The 19,416-nt window shown below is 48.0% G+C and overlaps 1 protein-coding gene across 1 annotated transcript; it reads left to right on the top strand.

Annotated features, from left to right (window-relative positions):
• Positions 1–2,404: 2,404 nt before the first annotated feature.
• LOC135824245 (cation-dependent mannose-6-phosphate receptor-like) lies at positions 2,405–18,695 on the top strand. Its single transcript, XM_065336975.1, has 9 exons — positions 2,405–2,431; positions 2,898–3,226; positions 7,457–7,620; positions 10,090–10,199; positions 11,542–11,714; positions 12,438–12,564; positions 13,400–13,462; positions 16,553–18,019; positions 18,537–18,695. Exons 1-8 carry the CDS (start codon positions 2,405–2,407, stop codon positions 16,601–16,603), a joined length of 1,044 nt encoding a protein of 347 aa, XP_065193047.1. The 3' UTR covers positions 16,604–18,019; positions 18,537–18,695.
• Positions 18,696–19,416: the final 721 nt, after the last annotated feature.

Here is a 19,416-nt window from a genome sequence, read left to right as displayed (position 1 = left end):
ACTCCTTGCGGCCATCACCGGACCGCGGAGTTGGAGGTGCCACTATCAATTGCCAGCTGCATTGTGCAGCATCGGCAGGTAAAGTGTACAATATTTTTGTGTTTCCTGAACATACCACATATGTACAGTGTATCCGGGAATACGTGCGCTGTTACCGCACTAGGTAGAAAAGACAAGAGTGACTGTGGGTCTACCTGGTCTACCCTCTTAGACTAGCAGACTACCTCGGGGGTGAGGATTCAGCATTTTCGTTTTATAGGTTTTTACTATTTTAACGAGTATTGCTTACGAACATGACGTGCATATTTTTTCTGCTGTTCTACTGTCATGGACATGGAAATCCGGTCGCACGTCTAGCGGCCCCAGGGCGCTGGCCATGCAGCCATGGGTAAGCAGTACACACATGCATGGCATTATTAATATTATGCTTGTCGCATCGGATCAACATGTGCACTGTTCTGTAGGTGCTGAGGGCGCCGGCCCCCAGTCAATCGAATGGATTTCCATGTCCGCGACAGTACATCATATACTCGTATATACTAAATACTGTACCCAGATCAGGAACGCTGTTTCCCCATTGCAAGGCAAAGTTTTCCCCTGACCCCTGTACAAGACAACCCATTGTAAAACAATTTTAATCGAGCCCCTCCCATACAAGACAACATGAAACATTGATCGAGCTACAGGAGCTGGAAAAAAACGAATCCAGACAAATCACATTCAAACGTTCCGCCTAGCTGCTGGCAGGGGAACATTGGACCGTCGGAGCAATTTTGTAGTCCATGGTCATAATTATGCTTTGTCTTGTAATAACTGGGAATCGAACCTGTGAGACAGCTAAAGGTGATTTTTATAATGAATTTTTCTACAAACGAATTGTCTCTTATCCGGAATTACATACCGTATTTTCCCCATTAAACGTACACGTCTCCATTACTAGTACATCCCCAATTGTAGTACATGTTGGGTGTGGATCGAAAATATAAAAGGATACGTCTCTAATAATAGTACATGCCGGAATGATATGATGGGCATTAGTGGGGTACAGATACCAGGGTCCACCTTACTTCGTTTTTCTTACCCGTTCATCATATTTGTGTCTTTGTACACTGATTCTTACCATGGTTGGGTGTATTTACAGCCTTACAGCATCATTATCACGAGTTGTTTGCCACCCAACCCAGGCAATCAATCTTCCCAGAAACAATAAAAGTACACGTCTCCAATACTAGTACAGTCTCCTATAGTAGTATCTGGTCTGACCACCTTTGAAAAAATAAAAGTACTGTACATTTATTGGGGAAAATACGGTATACTACCGTTATACAAATGAGAGTCCTCTGGCTCAGTAGAGTGCTCAAATAGAGCTATCTTACACACATCACAGAGCACCACGCATCATTCGTTGCCTATGGGCATGAAACAATAAGTTACAATGAATGATGCGTGGTGCTCTGTGTCGTGTGTACTGCCATTACACAATGTACACATGGTGTCAGGGAATTTTAGATCTTTGTCTGCTAATGACGGTTGTTTTGTAACCTATGTCATACTAACAACGTTAAATCTGCACTAGTACACTCATGTCTCTCTAACTCGGACCTCAAAGTTACGGGTACCTACACTGCAGGTATAGCAGGCACCGTGTGGGTGGGTTTTAGTGGTAATATTACTACTCATGTTTTTGTGCAAATACTGACGTCATGTGCCAGATCTCTGGCCCTTCCCCATGCAAACGTATGTGATTGAGAGTTAGGGGCCGTCCGTAAATACATGTATTTACTTAGAGACGTCTAAGAGGCATTTCTGGTGGGTGTGTTCGCCTGCAAGGCGTTTCTAAAAAAAACATTTCTGAGTGCATGCATACCATACCCCGCGTGTACATGTATATGTGCATGATATGGCATTGCTACAGCTAGTAGTACATGTATATGTGCATGATATGGCATTGCTACAGCTAGTAGTACATGTATATGTGCATGATATGGCATTGCTACAGCTAGTAGTACATGTATATGTGCATGATATGGCATTGCTACAGCTAGTAGTACATGTATATGTGCATGATATGGCATTGCTACAGCTAGTAGTACATGTATATGTGCATGATATGGCATTGCTACAGCTAGTAGTCCAGGTATATGTGCATGATATGGCATTGCTACAGCTCGTAGTACATGTATATGTGCATGATATGGCATTGCTACAGCTAGTAGTACATGTATATGTGCATGATATGGCATTGCTACAGCTAGTAGTACATGTATATGTGCATGATATGGCATTGCTACAGCTAGTAGTACATGTATATGTGCATGATATGGCATTGCTACAGCTAGTAGTACATGTATATGTGCATGATATGTCATTGCTACAGCTAGTAGTACATGTATATGTGCATGATATGGCATTGCTACAGCTAGTAGTACAGGTAGGCGTTAAGACACACTACACTACACTGCACACGTCAGGGACACATACCTGTTCACTATAAACATGATGAAGGGTCAATTTTGAAAGGGTTCAAACGGGGACATGGACAAGGGTTTGCTATAATTATCACGAAATTCGCTATATGTGAGTTTCTTATAAGTGGAGTCGACTGTACTGTATATGTGTGCATAGTATCAAGAGTATATCCCCCGTTATAATCTCTTGATAGTATTGTGTTGATTATGAGTGGTATTATCTGCAGTTTGGGGGGGGGGGGGTCAAGAAAGAAACGCCTGTTACATGTCTCTAAGTAAATTATTTACTGTGAAAAGAAGAAGGACAAAATGTTACGAGTTATGACTAACTGTCCACCAACGTAACCAGATCTTATACAGTCGGCGAGTGCGACAAAATGGCACAAAACTGACAAGAAGTACTGAGACGTTCGGCGACCTGACATCTAGCTCCAACACTTCTCCACTCAAGGCGCAAACCCACGACCTTCCAACTCGGAAGGCTCAGGTTCGGAAAAGTCCAAGAGGGAAAGGAAAGCGCAACGAAGAAGAGCACGAGCTACGCATCACGGCAACAAAGAATGCCGAAAGTTACTGGATAATGACGAACTGAGAAAGAGTATTGGACATTTGGGTTTTTCCAGTTTGTCTTGTGCTTGGGCCGCTCTGGGATTAGTCGCACCTGCTGAGCCGAGTACCTTGTTCAAATCAACGGTTGATGCAGACTGCAAAAAGAACCTGGAAGGCACGAAGATTGCAGATTTTGTGTCGCCAACCGTGTAAGTCTTCATCACTTTGTGTCAGGTGGAGCGGTGTGAAGCCGTGGTTGGCTATAAAAACCCTGCAGTCGCCACGCAAAGTGGTCATTGGCTACCCCAGCCATGTATTGCTTGGAATAAAATAAATAAATAGAAGCATCGAAGTCCTCTTTTCCCTGATTTCATTGGCCTCCTCTTCAAGACTTCTATCCAACAAGTACAATGTCATGTACTAGCAGTATCAGCAGTAGTTGGAGGATTTCAAATCCATGTGCATGACTGCATGTACATACATGAACAACCGTAAAGCCAGTGATAAGGCCCTGGCGGAAACGTTAGTGAAGGTCAAGAACACGGGCGTCAATTTGGGCCTGGGCGCTAATATGGGATAAGTGAAATCAAACAAATTGTTCACCATCACTGTACTAGTACAGGTACAACAGAGGATGGTTGTAGTAAGGTCACTGTTTCCCAACACAGTGTCCTCCACCTTGTTTCATGCTGTCAAACTAACAACAGCCTTACAGGTACATGTACGTATAAGCAAGAGTACATAACTCCCACCCCCCCCCCCCCCCCCCAGAGTGTGCAACACCGGGTCCAGCTCTGCATAGGGTCTTGGTCGAGCGTAGTTGGATCTTCTGATGTCATGCGTACACTCCACACCAGCGAAAGGCCAGTCTCGAAGCAGGGCACCGTTATTTTTGATCCTAGAGTCCCCGCGACCCCCTCAGATATGTACGGTATTATGACGCAAAGATCCAATTACGCTCTACTAAGACCCTATGCAGAGCTGGATCAGGTGTTGCACACTCTGGGAGGTTATGTACTCTTGATGACCCTATGCAGAGCTGGATCAGGTGTTGCACACTCTGGGGTGGGGTTATGTACTCTTGATGACCCTATGCAGAGCTGGATCAGGTGTTGCACACTCTGGGGTGGGGTTATGTACTCTTGATGACCCTATGCAGAGCTGGATCAGGTGTTGCACACTCTGGGGTGGGGTTATGTACTCTTGATGACCCTATGCAGAGCTGGATCAGGTGTTGCACACTCTGGGGTGGGGTTATGTACTCTTGATGACCCTATGCAGAGCTGGATCAGGTGTTGCACACTCTGGGGTGGGGTTATGTACTCTTGATGACCCTATGCAGATCTGGATCAGGCGTTGCACACTCTGAGGTGGGGGTATGTACTCTTGATGACCCTATGCAGAGCTGGATCAGGTGTTGCACACTCTGAGGTGGGGTTATGTACTCTTGATGACCCTATGCAGAGCTGGATCAGGTGTTGCACACTCTGAGGTGGGGTTATGTACTCTTGATGACCCTATGCAGAGCTGGATCAGGTGTTGCACACTCTGGGGTGGGGTTATGTACTCTTGATGACCCTATGCAGATCTGGATCAGGCGTTGCACACTCTGAGGTGGGGGTATGTACTCTTGATGACCCTATGCAGAGCTGGATCAGGTGTTGCACACTCTGAGGTGGGGTTATGTACTCTTGATGACCCTATGCAGAGCTGGATCAGGTGTTGCACACTCTGAGGTGGGGTTATGTACTCTTGATGACCCTATGCAGAGCTGGATCAGGTGTTGCACACTCTGAGGTGGGGGTATGTACTCTTGATGACCCTATGCAGAGCTGGATCAGGTGTTGCACACTCTGAGGTGGGGTTATGTACTCTTGATGACCCTATGCAGAGCTGGATCAGGTGTTGCACACTCTGAGGTGGGGTTATGTACTCTTGAAGACCCTATGCAGAGCTGGATCAGGTGTTGCACACTCTGAGGTGGGGGTATGTACTCTTGAAGACCCTATGCAGAGCTGGATCAGGTGTTGCACACTCTGAGGTGGGGTTATGTACTCTTGATGACCCTATGCAGAGCTGGATCAGGTGTTGCACACTCTGAGGTGGGGGTATGTACTCTTGATGACCCTATGCAGAGCTGGATCAGGTGTTGCACACTCTGAGGTGGGGTTATGTACTCTTGAAGACCCTATGCAGAGCTGGATCAGGTGTTGCACACTCTGAGGTGGGGTTATGTACTCTTGAAGACCCTATGCAGAGCTGGATCAGGTGTTGCACACTCTGAGGTGGGGTTATGTACTCTTGATGACCCTATGCAGAGCTGGATCAGGTGTTGCACACTCTGAGGTGGGGTTATGTACTCTTGATGACCCTATGCAGAGCTGGATCAGGTGTTGCACACTCTGAGGTGGGGTTATGTACTCTTGATGACCCTATGCAGAGCTGGATCAGGTGTTGCACACTCTGAGGTGGGGTTTTGTACTCTTGATGACCCTATGCAGAGCTGGATCAGGTGTTGCACACTCTGGGGTGGGGTTATGTACTCTTGATGACCCTATGCAGAGCTGGATCAGGTGTTGCACACTCTGGGGTGGGGTTATGTACTCTTGATGACCCTATGCAGAGCTGGATCAGGTGTTGCACACTCTGGGGGGTGGGGTTTTGTACTCTTGATGACCCTATGCAGAGCTGGATCAGGTGTTGCACACTCTGGGGGGTGGGGTTTTGTACTCTTGATGACCCTATGCAGAGCTGGATCAGGTGTTGCACACTCTGGGGTGGGGTTATGTACTCTTGATGACCCTATGCAGAGCTGGATCAGGTGTTGCACACTCTGGGGTGGGGTTATGTACTCTTGATGACCCTATGCAGAGCTGGATCAGGTGTTGCACACTCTGGGGTGGGGTTATGTACTCTTGATGACCCTATGCAGAGCTGGATCAGGTGTTGCACACTCTGGGGGGTGGGGTTATGTACTCTTGATGACCCTATGCAGAGCTGGATCAGGTGTTGCACACTCTGGGGTGGGGTTATGTACTGTACTTGCTAATACGGTAAACACAGTGTAGTGTACACTAAGTTCTACATGTACTATAGTACCGTACATGATATAACCTAACACTGGTTAAAAACCAGTATTAGATAAACCTTGTTATAGTTCACGCAATTGTTAGATTGACAGCATGAAACAAGGTGGAGGACACTGTGTTCGGAAACAGTGACCTTACTACAACCTTCCGCGGTTGGCAGAACCCCGGTCCCTGCGGACCATTTGAACCATATGGGTATCGCACCCGGTTCACCAACCCCGTCTACAGAGAGCACCTTCTCGCGACAGTGTCGTGGTGATGACAAAAAAACTGTTGACAGTTGACGAGCTGAGAGAAGGACGCCATGGGCAGAAGTTGGAAGAAAAAAGAAAAAGAAGTCTTTATACAAGTAAAAGAAAAGAGCGAAGAAAACACGACGACATCAGGAGTAGTCTCCTAACCCCCTAGCATAATGAGGGTCAGAACCGGGTGCGATACCCATATGGTTCAAATGGTCCGCAGGGACCGGGGCTCTGCCAACCGCGGAAGGCTGTAGAAAGGTCACTGTTTCCGAACACAGTGTCCTCCACCTTGTTTCATGCTGTCAATCTAACAATTGTGAGTACCGTACATGTACGTGCAGCAGAGCATGAACCGCGCTGTCTACTGGGCCGGTGATTTTGCCCATGGGCGTTTACACGGAGGTGGGCTAGAGAATGAGACAAGAGTGTTGCCACGCGGCAACTGGGCGCGTACACGGGTAGTGGGCGTTATACTGGGTAGGCGTATTTACGGGCTTGTACGGTAGTATCGTAAAGTACCGCGAGAGTGCCCCACCATCTCGTTTTTCCGAGGTCGTTTTGTGGAGGTGGACTCCTGTCTGTAGGTCATACGACGCTAACTTTGTACACATATTGCACGTTCTGCAGACAATCCATACCTTCGAGCCAACACGAGCTCCATACAAAAACCTGCTAAGTGTGACCTTAGTACACTAAGGTTCTCACGCCGTACAAACTGCGTTGCACTCTGCCATACGGTTGTCCTTTCCCTGGCTGTAAAATCAAGGTGGGGCGCTCTGGCAAGACGGGCCGCTCTGGCGGTACTTTACTGTACTAGTAGTAATCTTGCTGATACAGAGTTCATTGATGGAGCTGTGCATGTAGGGAGTGGAGCGTATAGGGACCTACACCTAGCAATCCCTGTAAGCTGCCCCTCCGCCCTATGCTGCTACTCCTGCACTGATTGCTTTGGTTTGCATTGCCGTCGGTGATGGGCGTGCTCATGGTCTAAAAAGAGAGAGGTGTGCGTGTGTATGTTTGTGCATGTGTGCTCGCTTGTGCATGTGTGCGCTTGTGCGTGTGCGCGCGCTTGTGTGTGTGTCCACGCGTGTGCGTCAACACTGCTCAGCTACACGTTCAAGGACAGCGACAACGAGTACGAGTATGGGCTGGGTATCTGCAACAACGTTGTGCCGGACTCTCGCATAGTAGTGACGCAGACAGAGCTGCAGCAGGACGCCAAGAGAACGGTGTCCGTTGGCCGACTTAACGACACACATCTTGTAAGCAGAGGTAAGAAATATAGTGAGAGCTGTCTAAGACGACCGACCGCTCAGGGGACCTTCAACATGTGGTCTCTGCTACCAGGTGGTCTCCTTATCCTGGGTCATTTGACTGGAAATAGCATCCCTTGGTTCTGGTTGCAGTGGTCTTCTGGGACAGGTGGTCACCTTATCCGAGCGGTCATGTGACAGGTTCTACTGTACATGTGACAGTGACAAACGGGAAACCGGGCAGCTCAACTTTTCAACCTGGCCATCTGGCCGGTGTAAGTCAACAGTAGAAAGTTAAACCCACTGATAGAACTCGCCGTCTCTCTCAGTCTGAATGAAGAATTTGGGGATGACCCCTGGGGTTGCACTTGACCTTTGCACGGCCACAGTAGAAGATATACATATACACATGCATGCTAGCAAGAGTATACAATCCCCCCCCCCCCCCCAGAGTATACAACCCCCCCTCAGAGTGTGCAACGCCTGATCCAGCTCTGCATAGGGTCTTGGTCGAGCGTAATCGGATCTTCTGATGTCATGTGTACACTCTACACCAGCACAAGGCCGGTCTTGAGGCAGGGCACCATTGCTTTTGATCCGAGAGTACCCGCGACTCACCGGGTTCCCCCTAAGATGTGTACGGTATTGCGACGCAAAGATCCGATTATGCTCGACCAAGACCCTATGCAGAGCTGGATCAGGTGTTGCACACTCTGGGGTGGTATGTACTCTTGATGACCCTATGCAGAGCTGGATCAGGTGTTGCACACTCTGGGGGGGGGGGGGGTATGTACTGTAAAAAGGGTAACTATTGCGACGTAAACATGTTTGCGAATTTTGCGAGAGGCCCCGAATCGCAAACTTTGAACAACGCAAACTCGCGCCATGTAAAGTTCAGTGCAAGGACTGACTCGACTGTGTAGAACGACTGTACAGTAAGATCGGGCGCCGAAGAACGCAGGGGCTCGAGCGCAGCCTAGGAAAGTTCTTAAATTTTTGATTCTAGCCAGACCGTTCTTATTCACACGCGCGCGCGGCGAGTCGAGTGACGTCATGACGTTTGTCATGTACATGTACATGTAGTGCAATGTAGTACTTCTAAACTAGTGGGTGTCGTAAATGGGAATGACTGTACATGTAGCAGTTACTGTTTACACGTGTACATGACATGTACTCACCTCCCATACACGTACGATTATGTAGATCTACGTGTAAATTCGCAACTTCGTGTAAGTACATGTATGACAACGTGCATGTAGTCGTAACTCGACTCTCTGCACTCATGTGGAAATTCCAAATTTTAAAAGTGTTCTTAAATCTGATAATTCTAGCCTGGACTGTTCTTAAATTTTGCCGGTTTTCCAGCCTGGGTGTTCTTCGGCGAGGTGTTCTTCGGCGCCCGATCTTACTGTAGAACGACTCGCAATACATTATACAGCGCAAACCAGTCTCAATTTGTAAAACGCAAACATTTATTGCCGCAAAAGCTATCCGTTTTACAGTACTGTTGATGCTACAATGTACTACTCACACTTCTGGAAGGAGACAAATTTTCGCCACATTCAAATCTCCGCCTCCCAGGGCTAAAGCACATTTTTGGCCGCATCAAACTTTCGGCCCGTACTGCTGCCGCCTGTATACCCTGTCACACTGAACCCTGCAAAACTAAATTTCGGCCACAACAAATTTTTGGCCAAACATGTCCAGGCCGAAAATAGCCGAAAATGAATATGCGCCGAATACTGTAGTGTCTTGTATAAAAGCCTGTCTTGTATAGAAGCCTGTTTTGAATAGAATCCTGTTTTGAATAGAATCCTGTTTTGAATAGAATCCTGTTTTGAATAGAATCCTGTTTTGAATAGAATCCTGTTTTGAATAGAATCCTGTTTTGAATACAATCCTGTTTTGAATACAATCCTGTGTTGAATAGAATCCTGTTTTGAATAGAATCCTGTGTTGAATAGAATCCTGTTTTGAATACAATCCTGTTTTGAATACAATCCTGTTTTGAATACAATCCTGTGTTGAATAGAATCCTGTTTTGAATAGAATCCTGTGTTGAATAGAATCCTGTTTTGAATAGAAGCCTGTTTTGAATAGAAGCCTGTTTTGAATAGAATCCTGTTTTGAATAGAATCCTGTTTTGAATAGAATCCTGTTTTGAATAGAATCCTGTTTTGAATAGAATCCTGATTTTTAAGATACACTGTCAACACATAAGCCTGGTTTAGTGTTGACATACATAGAGATACATGGTTTGAATAGTAACCTGACTTAAATAGAAGCATAGCACTGACATTGGTCTATACGGCCGTAAGCACCTGCTTTTAGACGCGACATTACGGTATTTGTTGATGTATAGTAGTTAGTACTGGCAAGAGTACGATCAGTCATGAATGTGTGTGTGTGTGTGTGTGTGTGTGTGTGTATGTGTGTGTGTGTGTGTGTGTGTGTGTGTGTGTGTATTCTTCTTTTCTAACCACTGCAGATGATTGTGCTGAACTGACTTACTACTATGGTGATGTGTACAATAGGCACTGCAAGAAAACTCACCGCACCGCGCGCATCATGTTCGTGTGTGATCCATGTGCTGGCAAGGTGAGTGTGGTATGATACACTGCAGTGTGATGTCATCAATATCAATGCTCTCTTTTACGAGAACTTACATGTAGAATCAGCTACACACCTCTGTGTGTGTGTGTGTGTGTGTGTGTGTGTGTGTGTGTGTGTGTGTGTGTGTGTGTGTGTGTGTGTGTGTGTGTGTGTGTGTGTGTGCGTGTATCTGTGTGTGTGTGTGTGTGCGTGTATCTGTGTGTGTGTGTGTGTGTGTTTTTTGTTCCCTCTGGGGACGGTTTGAATTTTCCGAGCTCCCTCTGTTTGCGAAAGTATGGTATGCTGTGCTTGATGAAATTCTAGCATGGTCGTTCTTCGGCGCTCCGGTATTTGGCACTCCGTTCTTTGGCGCTCCGTTCTTTGGCGCTCCGTTCTTCGGCGCTCCGTTCTTCGGCGCTCCGTTCTTCGGCGCTCCGTTCTTCGGCGCTCCGTTCTTCGGCGCTCCGTTCTTCGGCGCTCCGTTCTTCGGCGCTCCGCTCTTCGGTGCTCCGCTCTTCGGCGCTCCGCTCTTCGGCGCTCCGCTCTTCGGCGCTCCGCTCTTCGGCACTCCGTTCTTTGGCACTCCGCTCTTAGGCACTCCGCTCTTCGGCACTCCGTTCTTCGGCACTCCGTTCTTCGGCACTCCGTTCTTTGTCCGTTTTTTTGTGCCTGTCAGTACTGTAGAGTGTAGAGTGGCACTAACTCACTGCTAGCCTGTTCAGTTTATTTGGGTGTTGCTCAGTAAGCCCATTGCGCAGTGACATTATTTGCACCATAAGCATCCCCCTGGGCATGGTCGTCTAGCTGGGGTGTTTGAACAGTGCATTGCTGATCTCAGCGTACTCACATGCATTACTCATCATACCTTCCATATTTGGCAATGCACGATGGGCTTATTCACCACTGTGTGCTTGTGGTGTATGCAGTACAGTGGTGGGTAAACTTGTTATCCTGAATAAGATAGAGCTGGCCACTGTACCACTGTACCACTATACCATTGTGCACAGCCGTAGCACACTGATAGTCCTATAGTGCAGTGCTCCAGGAAATCCCAGCGTGCATGTCTAGTTTGCGCCCTGCACCAGTGCCCAGCCCAGTGGCAGTGTTCACAGATCTAGGGCTGTACAGCGCCCAGTGTGTACTGGACTCACACGATCGGATTGCATTGTGCAGCTTTGCACAATGTCTGTAGGCTGTGAACTTGGACGCAGTGCTGCCAGTATTTCATTCAGAGGGGGGGGGGGGGGGATTTCCCCTGGCCAATGCTCTACCTACACAGCTGCAGTACAGTAACCGTGATTCACTCTCTACGTCTGTTCACGTAGCTGTGTCTATCTTCTGCTTGCAGGGATATCCCGAAGTGGTTGAAGAGTATGCTACTGACTCGAGCACGACAGAGAATCAGCACTGCTTCTATCTGTTCGAGTGGGCCACCTCGAATGTCTGTAACAAGGCTGCCGCTGGTCGACTCATTGTCTGCAAGCCCACAGGCCTTGGAGCAGGCAGCATCTTCTTGATTGTGTAAGTTACAAAGTCAGTGCTCAGCAGCAGCAGCAGCATCTCAAACAATTGTGTTTTTCTTCACCTGGGCCATGGCCGTGCAGGTGTGCTCATAGCAAGCTGCAGCTCTTTTCACGATTAGTGTACAGTGCTGCAGCTCAATGAGTGTCGTGCTGATTCTGTTGTTCTTGCTGCTGCTACTGTTGCTGCTGCTGCTGTGGCTGTTATCATTGACAGTGCTGCTGCTGCGGCTTTTTGCTGCTGCTGTTGCAGTTGTTGTTGTTGGTGGTGGTACTGATGCTGGTGTTGTGCGCTGCAACTGTTGTCGCTATTGCGGCTGTTTTTGGTGGTGCTGTTGTGGTTGCTCCGGTTGTTATTGGAACTGCTGCTGGAGTTGCTGCTGCTTCTGCTGTTGCTGTTGTGTTTCCTAAGGCGGGTTGTGCCGGAGTTCTTAGTTGTTACTTTTGGGTGTGTCTGTGTGGGTTTGTGTGTGTGAGGTTGGGGGGGGGGGGGGGGGGTGTTTGTATGTGCGGTGGGGGGGGGGGGGGTGTTTGTGTGTGTGTGTTGGGGGGGGGGGGGGTGTTTGTGTGTGTGTGGGGGGGGGGGGGGTGTTTGTGTGTGCGGGCGGGGGGGTGTTTGTGTGTGTACATGATACGTGTATGTAGCTGGGTTCTCACAGACTTGACTGTGACCTGCACTCGTTCTGCTCTCTGTTCTGCTCACTGCTCTGCTCTCTGTATCCAGGCTGCTGAGCGTGGGTGTTGCCTACGTTATCCTCGGTTTTATCTTCAACCGCTTTGTTCGCGGAGCTAAGGGCAATGAGCAGTTTCCTAACTACTCGTTCTGGATCACGTGTGGAGACCACATTTCTGTAAGTAAATCTATGCATTGGTTGCCTGCTGCTGCTGCTGCTGCTGCGATCCTTATTAATTAATGTTGTGCTTTAGTCCTGGTTGCTTCTCGTACGAATACAGCTGTAGACTGGTAGAGATTGTCAACATAGCGCTGCTGCTGTTGCTGTTGCTGCTGCTACTACTGCTGCTGCTACTGCTTCTGCTGCTGCAGCTGCTGCTGCTGCTGCTACTGCTGCTGTTGCTGCTGTTGCTGCTGCTGCTATTGCTGCTGCTGCTGGTGCTGCTATTGCTGCTGCTATTGCTGCTGCTGCTGCTGCTGTTGCTGCTGCTGCTGCTGTTGCTGCTATTGCTGCAGCTGCTGCTGTTGCTACTGCTGCTGTTGCTGCTGCTGCTGCTGTTGCTGCTGCTGCTGTTGCTGCTGCTGCTGTTGTTGCTGCTATTCCTGGTGCTGCTGCTACTGCTGCTGCTGTTGCTGCTGTTGCTGCTGCTGCTACTGGTGCTGCTGCTGCTGTTGCTGCTGCTGCTGATGCTGCTGCTGATGCTGCTGCAGGCCAGGCTAAAATTAGTGGCGGTCAATTCATCAGCCTTGCAAGCTGTTGAATGGTGTAACCCCGACACATGTTGCTATGACTAACATAGTGTGTTCGCTATCATCGCGTCAGCAATGGGCATATGGAAGGAAGGTTAATGCCGGGGGGATTACAACGTGCATGTACATATATGCTGGAGTAGACTGGCGACGGGAGACACACACTGTATTGGCACAGCCCATTCCTTATGCTGCACCTTTTTTGCTGAGCGGTCTTTGTCCTCCTTCCTGTTGGTCCGTTTGCTTCGCTTTTGCTGATTCAGGACGGCTGCGATGTCTTGTGTCGGAGTAAGCCACCTTCCATTCAAATGAAATCTATACCATCGGTGAGTCCTGTCATCTTGCTGTGCTGCTCTTCTCTCGTCCTTTTCTGTTGCTAGTCTTAGCAAGAATACATGCATGTATGAACAGTACACAAAACCAAGAGTGTGCATCTCTGATGGGTTGCTGTCACGGCCAACTTCCAAGATTACATCATTTTAGTCATGTAGTGCGTACAAGCAGGATTCAAGCAGGTTTCTTTCAGCACAACTGCAGCTCAGTTGTACGCACTACGCCCGCCTCAAATCTGCACCGAATATGATGTAATCGTGGAATTTCGCCGTGACAGACACCCATGTTAGATAATCACGACCGCCCCAACTCACTCCCGGACACGCACTCACAACAACGTCCACAACGAGTTCTTTGGCGAACAGTGTTCATATAATTATTGGAGAAGAAGCAGAGAATGTGGGAGAGCGAAAAACACAAGTTTGTTCCACGGCCAACTCTAAAACTAACTGGAACTGATGTAGTTCTTCGTTGTACGCACTGTACGCATGAGAGCACGCCAGTTGCATGCCAGCGCGCAAGCGAGCAATGAACATGAAACGGACACCAGAAGTAAAAGGATCTGGCGGTGACACAAAGTCAAAGGGAATGTATTACATGTCGGGAGACCATCAATGAGCCATGGTAGCCGGCGGGTGCAACAAGGAATGTAAGATAGAAGTTAGAGCAACGAATACCATGCATACTCTCACATCACCCCTTAGTGACTCATGTCACTACCGAATAGCTACAACATAGTCATGAATATCGAGCAGGTCGCACGAGCGTAGACCGGTCGCGCAATGATGGGCCTGCAGCAGGCGGCGGCGTGACCGGGTCAACGCTCAATACCAGAGACGGAACAGGGCCCGACTCGGCTTCATCGCTGGCACCCGGAGCGACGGGCGGCGGGGGCGGCAGATCGTCCTCGGCGGCACGCCTTAATATGTCGACATTCACGATCTTGTCACGGCCGGTGCCGTCGACCCGATGAACCACCACCGTCGAGGGGCCCACAATCGACATAACTTGCCAACCAGGCTCGTACGGGGTTAGGCGCTTCTGGCAGCGCTGAGGCCGGCGAAGCATGACGGCATCGCCAACAGTCAAGTGGCTCGGTGTCGGCTCGTCGATGAAGTCGAAGCGGCCGAGCGCAGACTCGATGTAGTCTCGCATCGCCGCTGCCCGCTGCTGGAGGTCGTCTACCCATGAGCCAGCTGAATACGAGTGCTGAGGCCGATCCACGACCAAGCCACGGGGATGCCAACCAACCATGGCCTCCATCGGGGAGACGTTGGTGGCGCTGTGTGGCCGGATCCGATAGTAGTACAGGAGCATCGCCAGCTCCTGTTCCCAGTCGTGCGCCTCATCCAGAACCTTCCGCACGAGGGTCAACAGGGTTTGGTAGCACACGTCGACGAAAGCTCTAGCCACACAGATGCCGTCATGACGCTTGAGGGGAACCACCTCGACCCACTTGGTGAATGCATCCACGCATACCAACACGCAGTGGTAACGCCCGGACCGGTTAACGCCGAGCTCGAGGGTATCGATGTGCACCACATCCCAGGGGCCGTTGGCTGATACCGGACGAGTGGGCTCGGTCGCCTCTCCGCGGCGTGGGTTGGCGGCTTGACAGCTGCTGCATCCGGACACAAACGCTTGGCAGCGCTGTCCCATGCCCAAGAAATGGCACTGGGATCGAAGCAACTGGCGTGCTCTCATGCGTACAGTGCGTACAACGAAGAACTATGCATACTCTCACACCCATGCAGAGCAAGTCAAAAGCTGCACACTCTGAGTTTCCTGTACACTTGATATAAGCTACCAAGGCTGCACACCTCTGCATACAAGTAGGGAGTTCCCCATAGCAAACCCATACGGTGTTGTACACTCTGTGGCACTTCTATACTCTCGGTGATTTCGTTACTCAATGGGTGCATAACTTTCAAGAGTGTGCAGCTCCACATAAACGTCTGCCAAAATATGAGTTCCGCAATTACGCTATTTTCGCTATGTAATCCGCTTGACTTTACACAAAACTGCATTGTGTACTGCCCACCTGACATCTTGTACTTCCTCGGCAAACCAAAACTTCGTGACTTTTCTATTCATATATTCTAAGGAGTTACTGTGCTCAAGAAATGTTATTCAGTGGACCAAAACACATTTCAACAAGGGTGCAAAATAAATGAGCGCCATTTGAGTGTGACTCTGGGCCACAGTCACTCGACTCCACTTATAACGAACTCTCACATAGCGAATTTCGTGACATAGCGAACCCTTGTCCATGTCGCTGTTTGAGCCCATACAAAATTGACCCTTTATAGCCCGCCGTTTTCGTTGACAACGAACCGAATCTTGTAGGGCCGCATGTAAACCAAGTGTACTCATACTGTCATTGGTCACATATCAGTCAATCCGATTCATGACCTGCTGCTTGTACAGAGTGACTGCATCTCTGTTATAACGAACTTCGGATATAAAGAACTAAGTCTCCTGTGCAATGGTGTGCGTTATATCAGGAGTCAGCTGTAATTTTAAAATTCTGAAAATGAGTCGTGCCTGTAACGCAACCCATTGTTGTGACTATTATAATGTTTGTTTTCACAATGACCATTGGACAATAACAGAGGTTGTTGTTGTAGTCGTTGCATCATCATCGTCGTCGTCGTTGTTGTTATTCAAATCTTTATTCTCACGATAGCCAGTGGCCAATAAGAGATATTGTTGTTGTTGTTGTTGTTGTTGTTGTTGTTGTTGTTGTTGTTGTTGTTGTTGTTGTTGTTGTTGTTGTTGTTTTTGTTGCTACCGCTGGCCTTTACGGTGCTGCTGCTGCTGCTGATGCTGGTGGCGGTGGTTGTGGCGGTGATGGTATTTCAAATCTTTATTTTCATGATGGTTGTTGGTGGTGCTGGTGGTGTTGTTGTTTACATTTTGTTAGTCTTGTTGTCGTCGTCATTGTCTTCATCGTCGTTAATTTTACTCTAACGATAACAATTATTGATTAAAGTGCCTAAATCGTGTGTACACGTGTGTGTGTGTGTGTGTGTGTGTGTGTGTGTGTGTGTGTGTTTTTATTGCTTTATCTGTGCGTTTTCCAGGTTGGTCGTGGTGACCATCAACTGGACCTATCAGAAGATGAGCTGGCGTAGTGCAAGCAGCTGTATGATGATTCCTATCTGTGTGCGTGTGTATGTGCACGCTTGCCACCAATACCACCATCATCGGCAACATATCACCACTATCGCTTCTGCTGTTACAACCTTGCTGCATCGCCTGTGTTTCGCCCAGCGCCACATTGCCTGCTAGCTTAGTGGCTATGCTATGTTGGTGTTTGTTGTGGTCTTGTGCAAGTGCTTCACCGCCACCGCCACCACCACCATGTGTGTGTGTGTGTGTGTGTGTGTGTGTGTGTGTGTGTGTGTGTGTGTGTGTGTGTGCGTGCATGTGCGTGTGTGCGCGTGTGTGTGTGTGTGTGTGTGTGTGTGTGTGTGTGTGTGTGTGTGTGTGTATATATCCGCCATGCAATTGCTCACCATCTGCCGAGTGGTGACGTTGCACCGCCTAGCAGCAGGATCAGCAGCAGCACCACTGGGCCAGGTGATGGTGAACACCAGCTCAATGCTGAGCTTTCAGCGCTTGCCCCCCCCACTGCTACTGGTATCCACGCTAGTACTGCTGCTGTTGCTGTTGCTGCTGCCTTTGGTTTCAATGGTGACTGCCGCCATTGCTGCTGCTTCTGTTGCCGTTGAAGTTGTGAACGATATGAGCTTCATCTTTTCTTTTTCTTTTTTTTCTTTTTAAATCATGCAATATTTATAAAAATGTGTTGAGTCAGTCATGGTCACGCATACAGCGTACAATTATAATAATTCATCCGTTTCCAAGAAGTATACAATACAATTATGCCGGGCAAGGCTTTGTCCCCCTTTCGAGTATCCTGCACGCCTGCTCCATCTCCCGCCGTTGATTGGTTGCCCGCTCCTGTGAAGGTCTCTGTCATAGTCTACACCCTGTGTAGTATGAAGGGAGACACATTACTAGATGTCTACTACTAGTCACTGCTAGCCACTGCTAGTGGTAGTCTGCTCACACTGCATCCCGGTTGGGAGCAGGAGCAGGTGCAGCGTGTGAATGTATGTGACTTTTCTAAGTTTGCTTGACTTTACTTGGCGCATTCGAACAGAATTGCTGCACCCAGGCCTGCAGTCTGCTCGGATCTTTTCCTCGTCTTTCCCGCTGCTTCTCTCGTTTATTGGCCAATTTTGTTTAGGATACAATGGCATCACCCTGATCCTCCCCCTGTCCGCTGGGTTGTGCCACGGCACATTGCTGTACTGGCACATTGCTGTACTGGCATATTGCTGTACTGGTACATTGCTGTACTGGCACATTGCTGTACTGGCACATTGCTGTACATGCACTGCTATATTGCTGTACTGGTTCGTTCTCTTCTTTTTTTCCTTTCTCTGACACCAGGCCATGGAGGCATCATGTCACCACTGTCACTCGTTTTCAGATACAATGTATGTGTAACTTAGTATCCTATACCCGGTATCCAGTAACCGGTACCCAGTAACCGGTAGGCCTTGACGGATTATGCTAATATTTTCGTGAAATTATGCTTTTCGCATTGCTGAAAAAATTGCAGAATTATGCTATTTTTATGCTAAAAGTTATCATATTATGCCGCATTATGCTCACATATGCTGCTAATATATTATGTATTATGATGGTTCTGTGCAAAATGGCAGGGGAATTTTTTTGTAGAGGGCGTTGTACTGTAGTAGCAGAAGTTCAACGGGGTCAACGCACCGTCCGACCTAGCTACGACCGTCGCTGATTGTAGTGGACTGGACATGTTATCAAGGGAGTCGTAAACCTACGACTTCCTGGTACATCTACTGTCTTGTAGAACATGACCAACTGTTTGGAATTTGATGCGAACAGGCGGATTATTCCAATTTTATGCGATTCGTATGCATTTTGCCTCGACTTATGCGATTATTCGATTTTGGTAGGAATTATGCGAAAAATTATGCTAGCATAATCCGTCAAGGCCTAGTAACCGGTACCCAGTAACAGGAACATACAGGCAGCCATGTCTCAAAGTTTGTCTTTTCCTTTGTTTTGTTAGTTTTGAAGTGAATACTTTAGGTTACCGGTACTTCTATTGAAGTGCAATAGTTTCCAGTGAATAGTTACCATGGCAACAGTGGCGTGAACTTACTGTTGTCTACGCTACGCTGTAGTGACCTCGTTGATGTCGGTCTGCTGTGCAATGCAGCAGGTGTACGAGTCGTACTCGTACAGACTCGAACTGTGAAGCCAACGTCTTTTATGAGTTTTATTATTACACAGACGCAGTGTGCTTAAGTTAGGTTCTGCGAAAGTGCTCAATGCAATCATGTACCTGATTCAGGCAGAGCGGCGTACACAAAGGCACACAATGAAAACCTTGGGCAAATTCCGTTGTTGTCTGATGATTGGTTCAGCCATGAAACTCTGAGTGGAATTTGCCCAATGTTTTAATTGTGTGCCTTTGAGTTTTATTAATAATTTTTTTAAATTGTGTATTAAAACAGCAAGTACACCATAGCTTCAATGTATGTGGTTAGTAACAGGGAGTCGATATTTTACGACTCCCTGGTTAGTAACTTAGTGCATCGCTGACCTCAAGCGAAGGACCCTGGTTCGAGAGAATGGAAAAGTCTGAATTTTTTCCTATACAATGTACTGACCAAGTACGAAGTCAATGTTATTAGATTTATCACGACTAGCCAAAGCCTGTGTTCAATCCCTAAAAAGGAGTCAAATATAAGCGGTCAATATAGCCCTAAGGAGTGAAATATGCAGGAATATTTGACTGCTTAGGTATAGCAAAAATCTAAGGGAATCAACACTAAGCCTCTAAGGAAGTGATAATCACCAAGATCGTGATAGCGGCTTCGGCGATGATTAGCTA

Source organism: Sycon ciliatum, chromosome 9 (genome assembly GCF_964019385.1).
Source record: "Sycon ciliatum chromosome 9, ocSycCili1.1, whole genome shotgun sequence".
NCBI classification, from domain to species: domain Eukaryota; kingdom Metazoa; phylum Porifera; class Calcarea; order Leucosolenida; family Sycettidae; genus Sycon; species Sycon ciliatum.
This window is presented reverse-complemented; position numbering and strand designations above follow the sequence as displayed.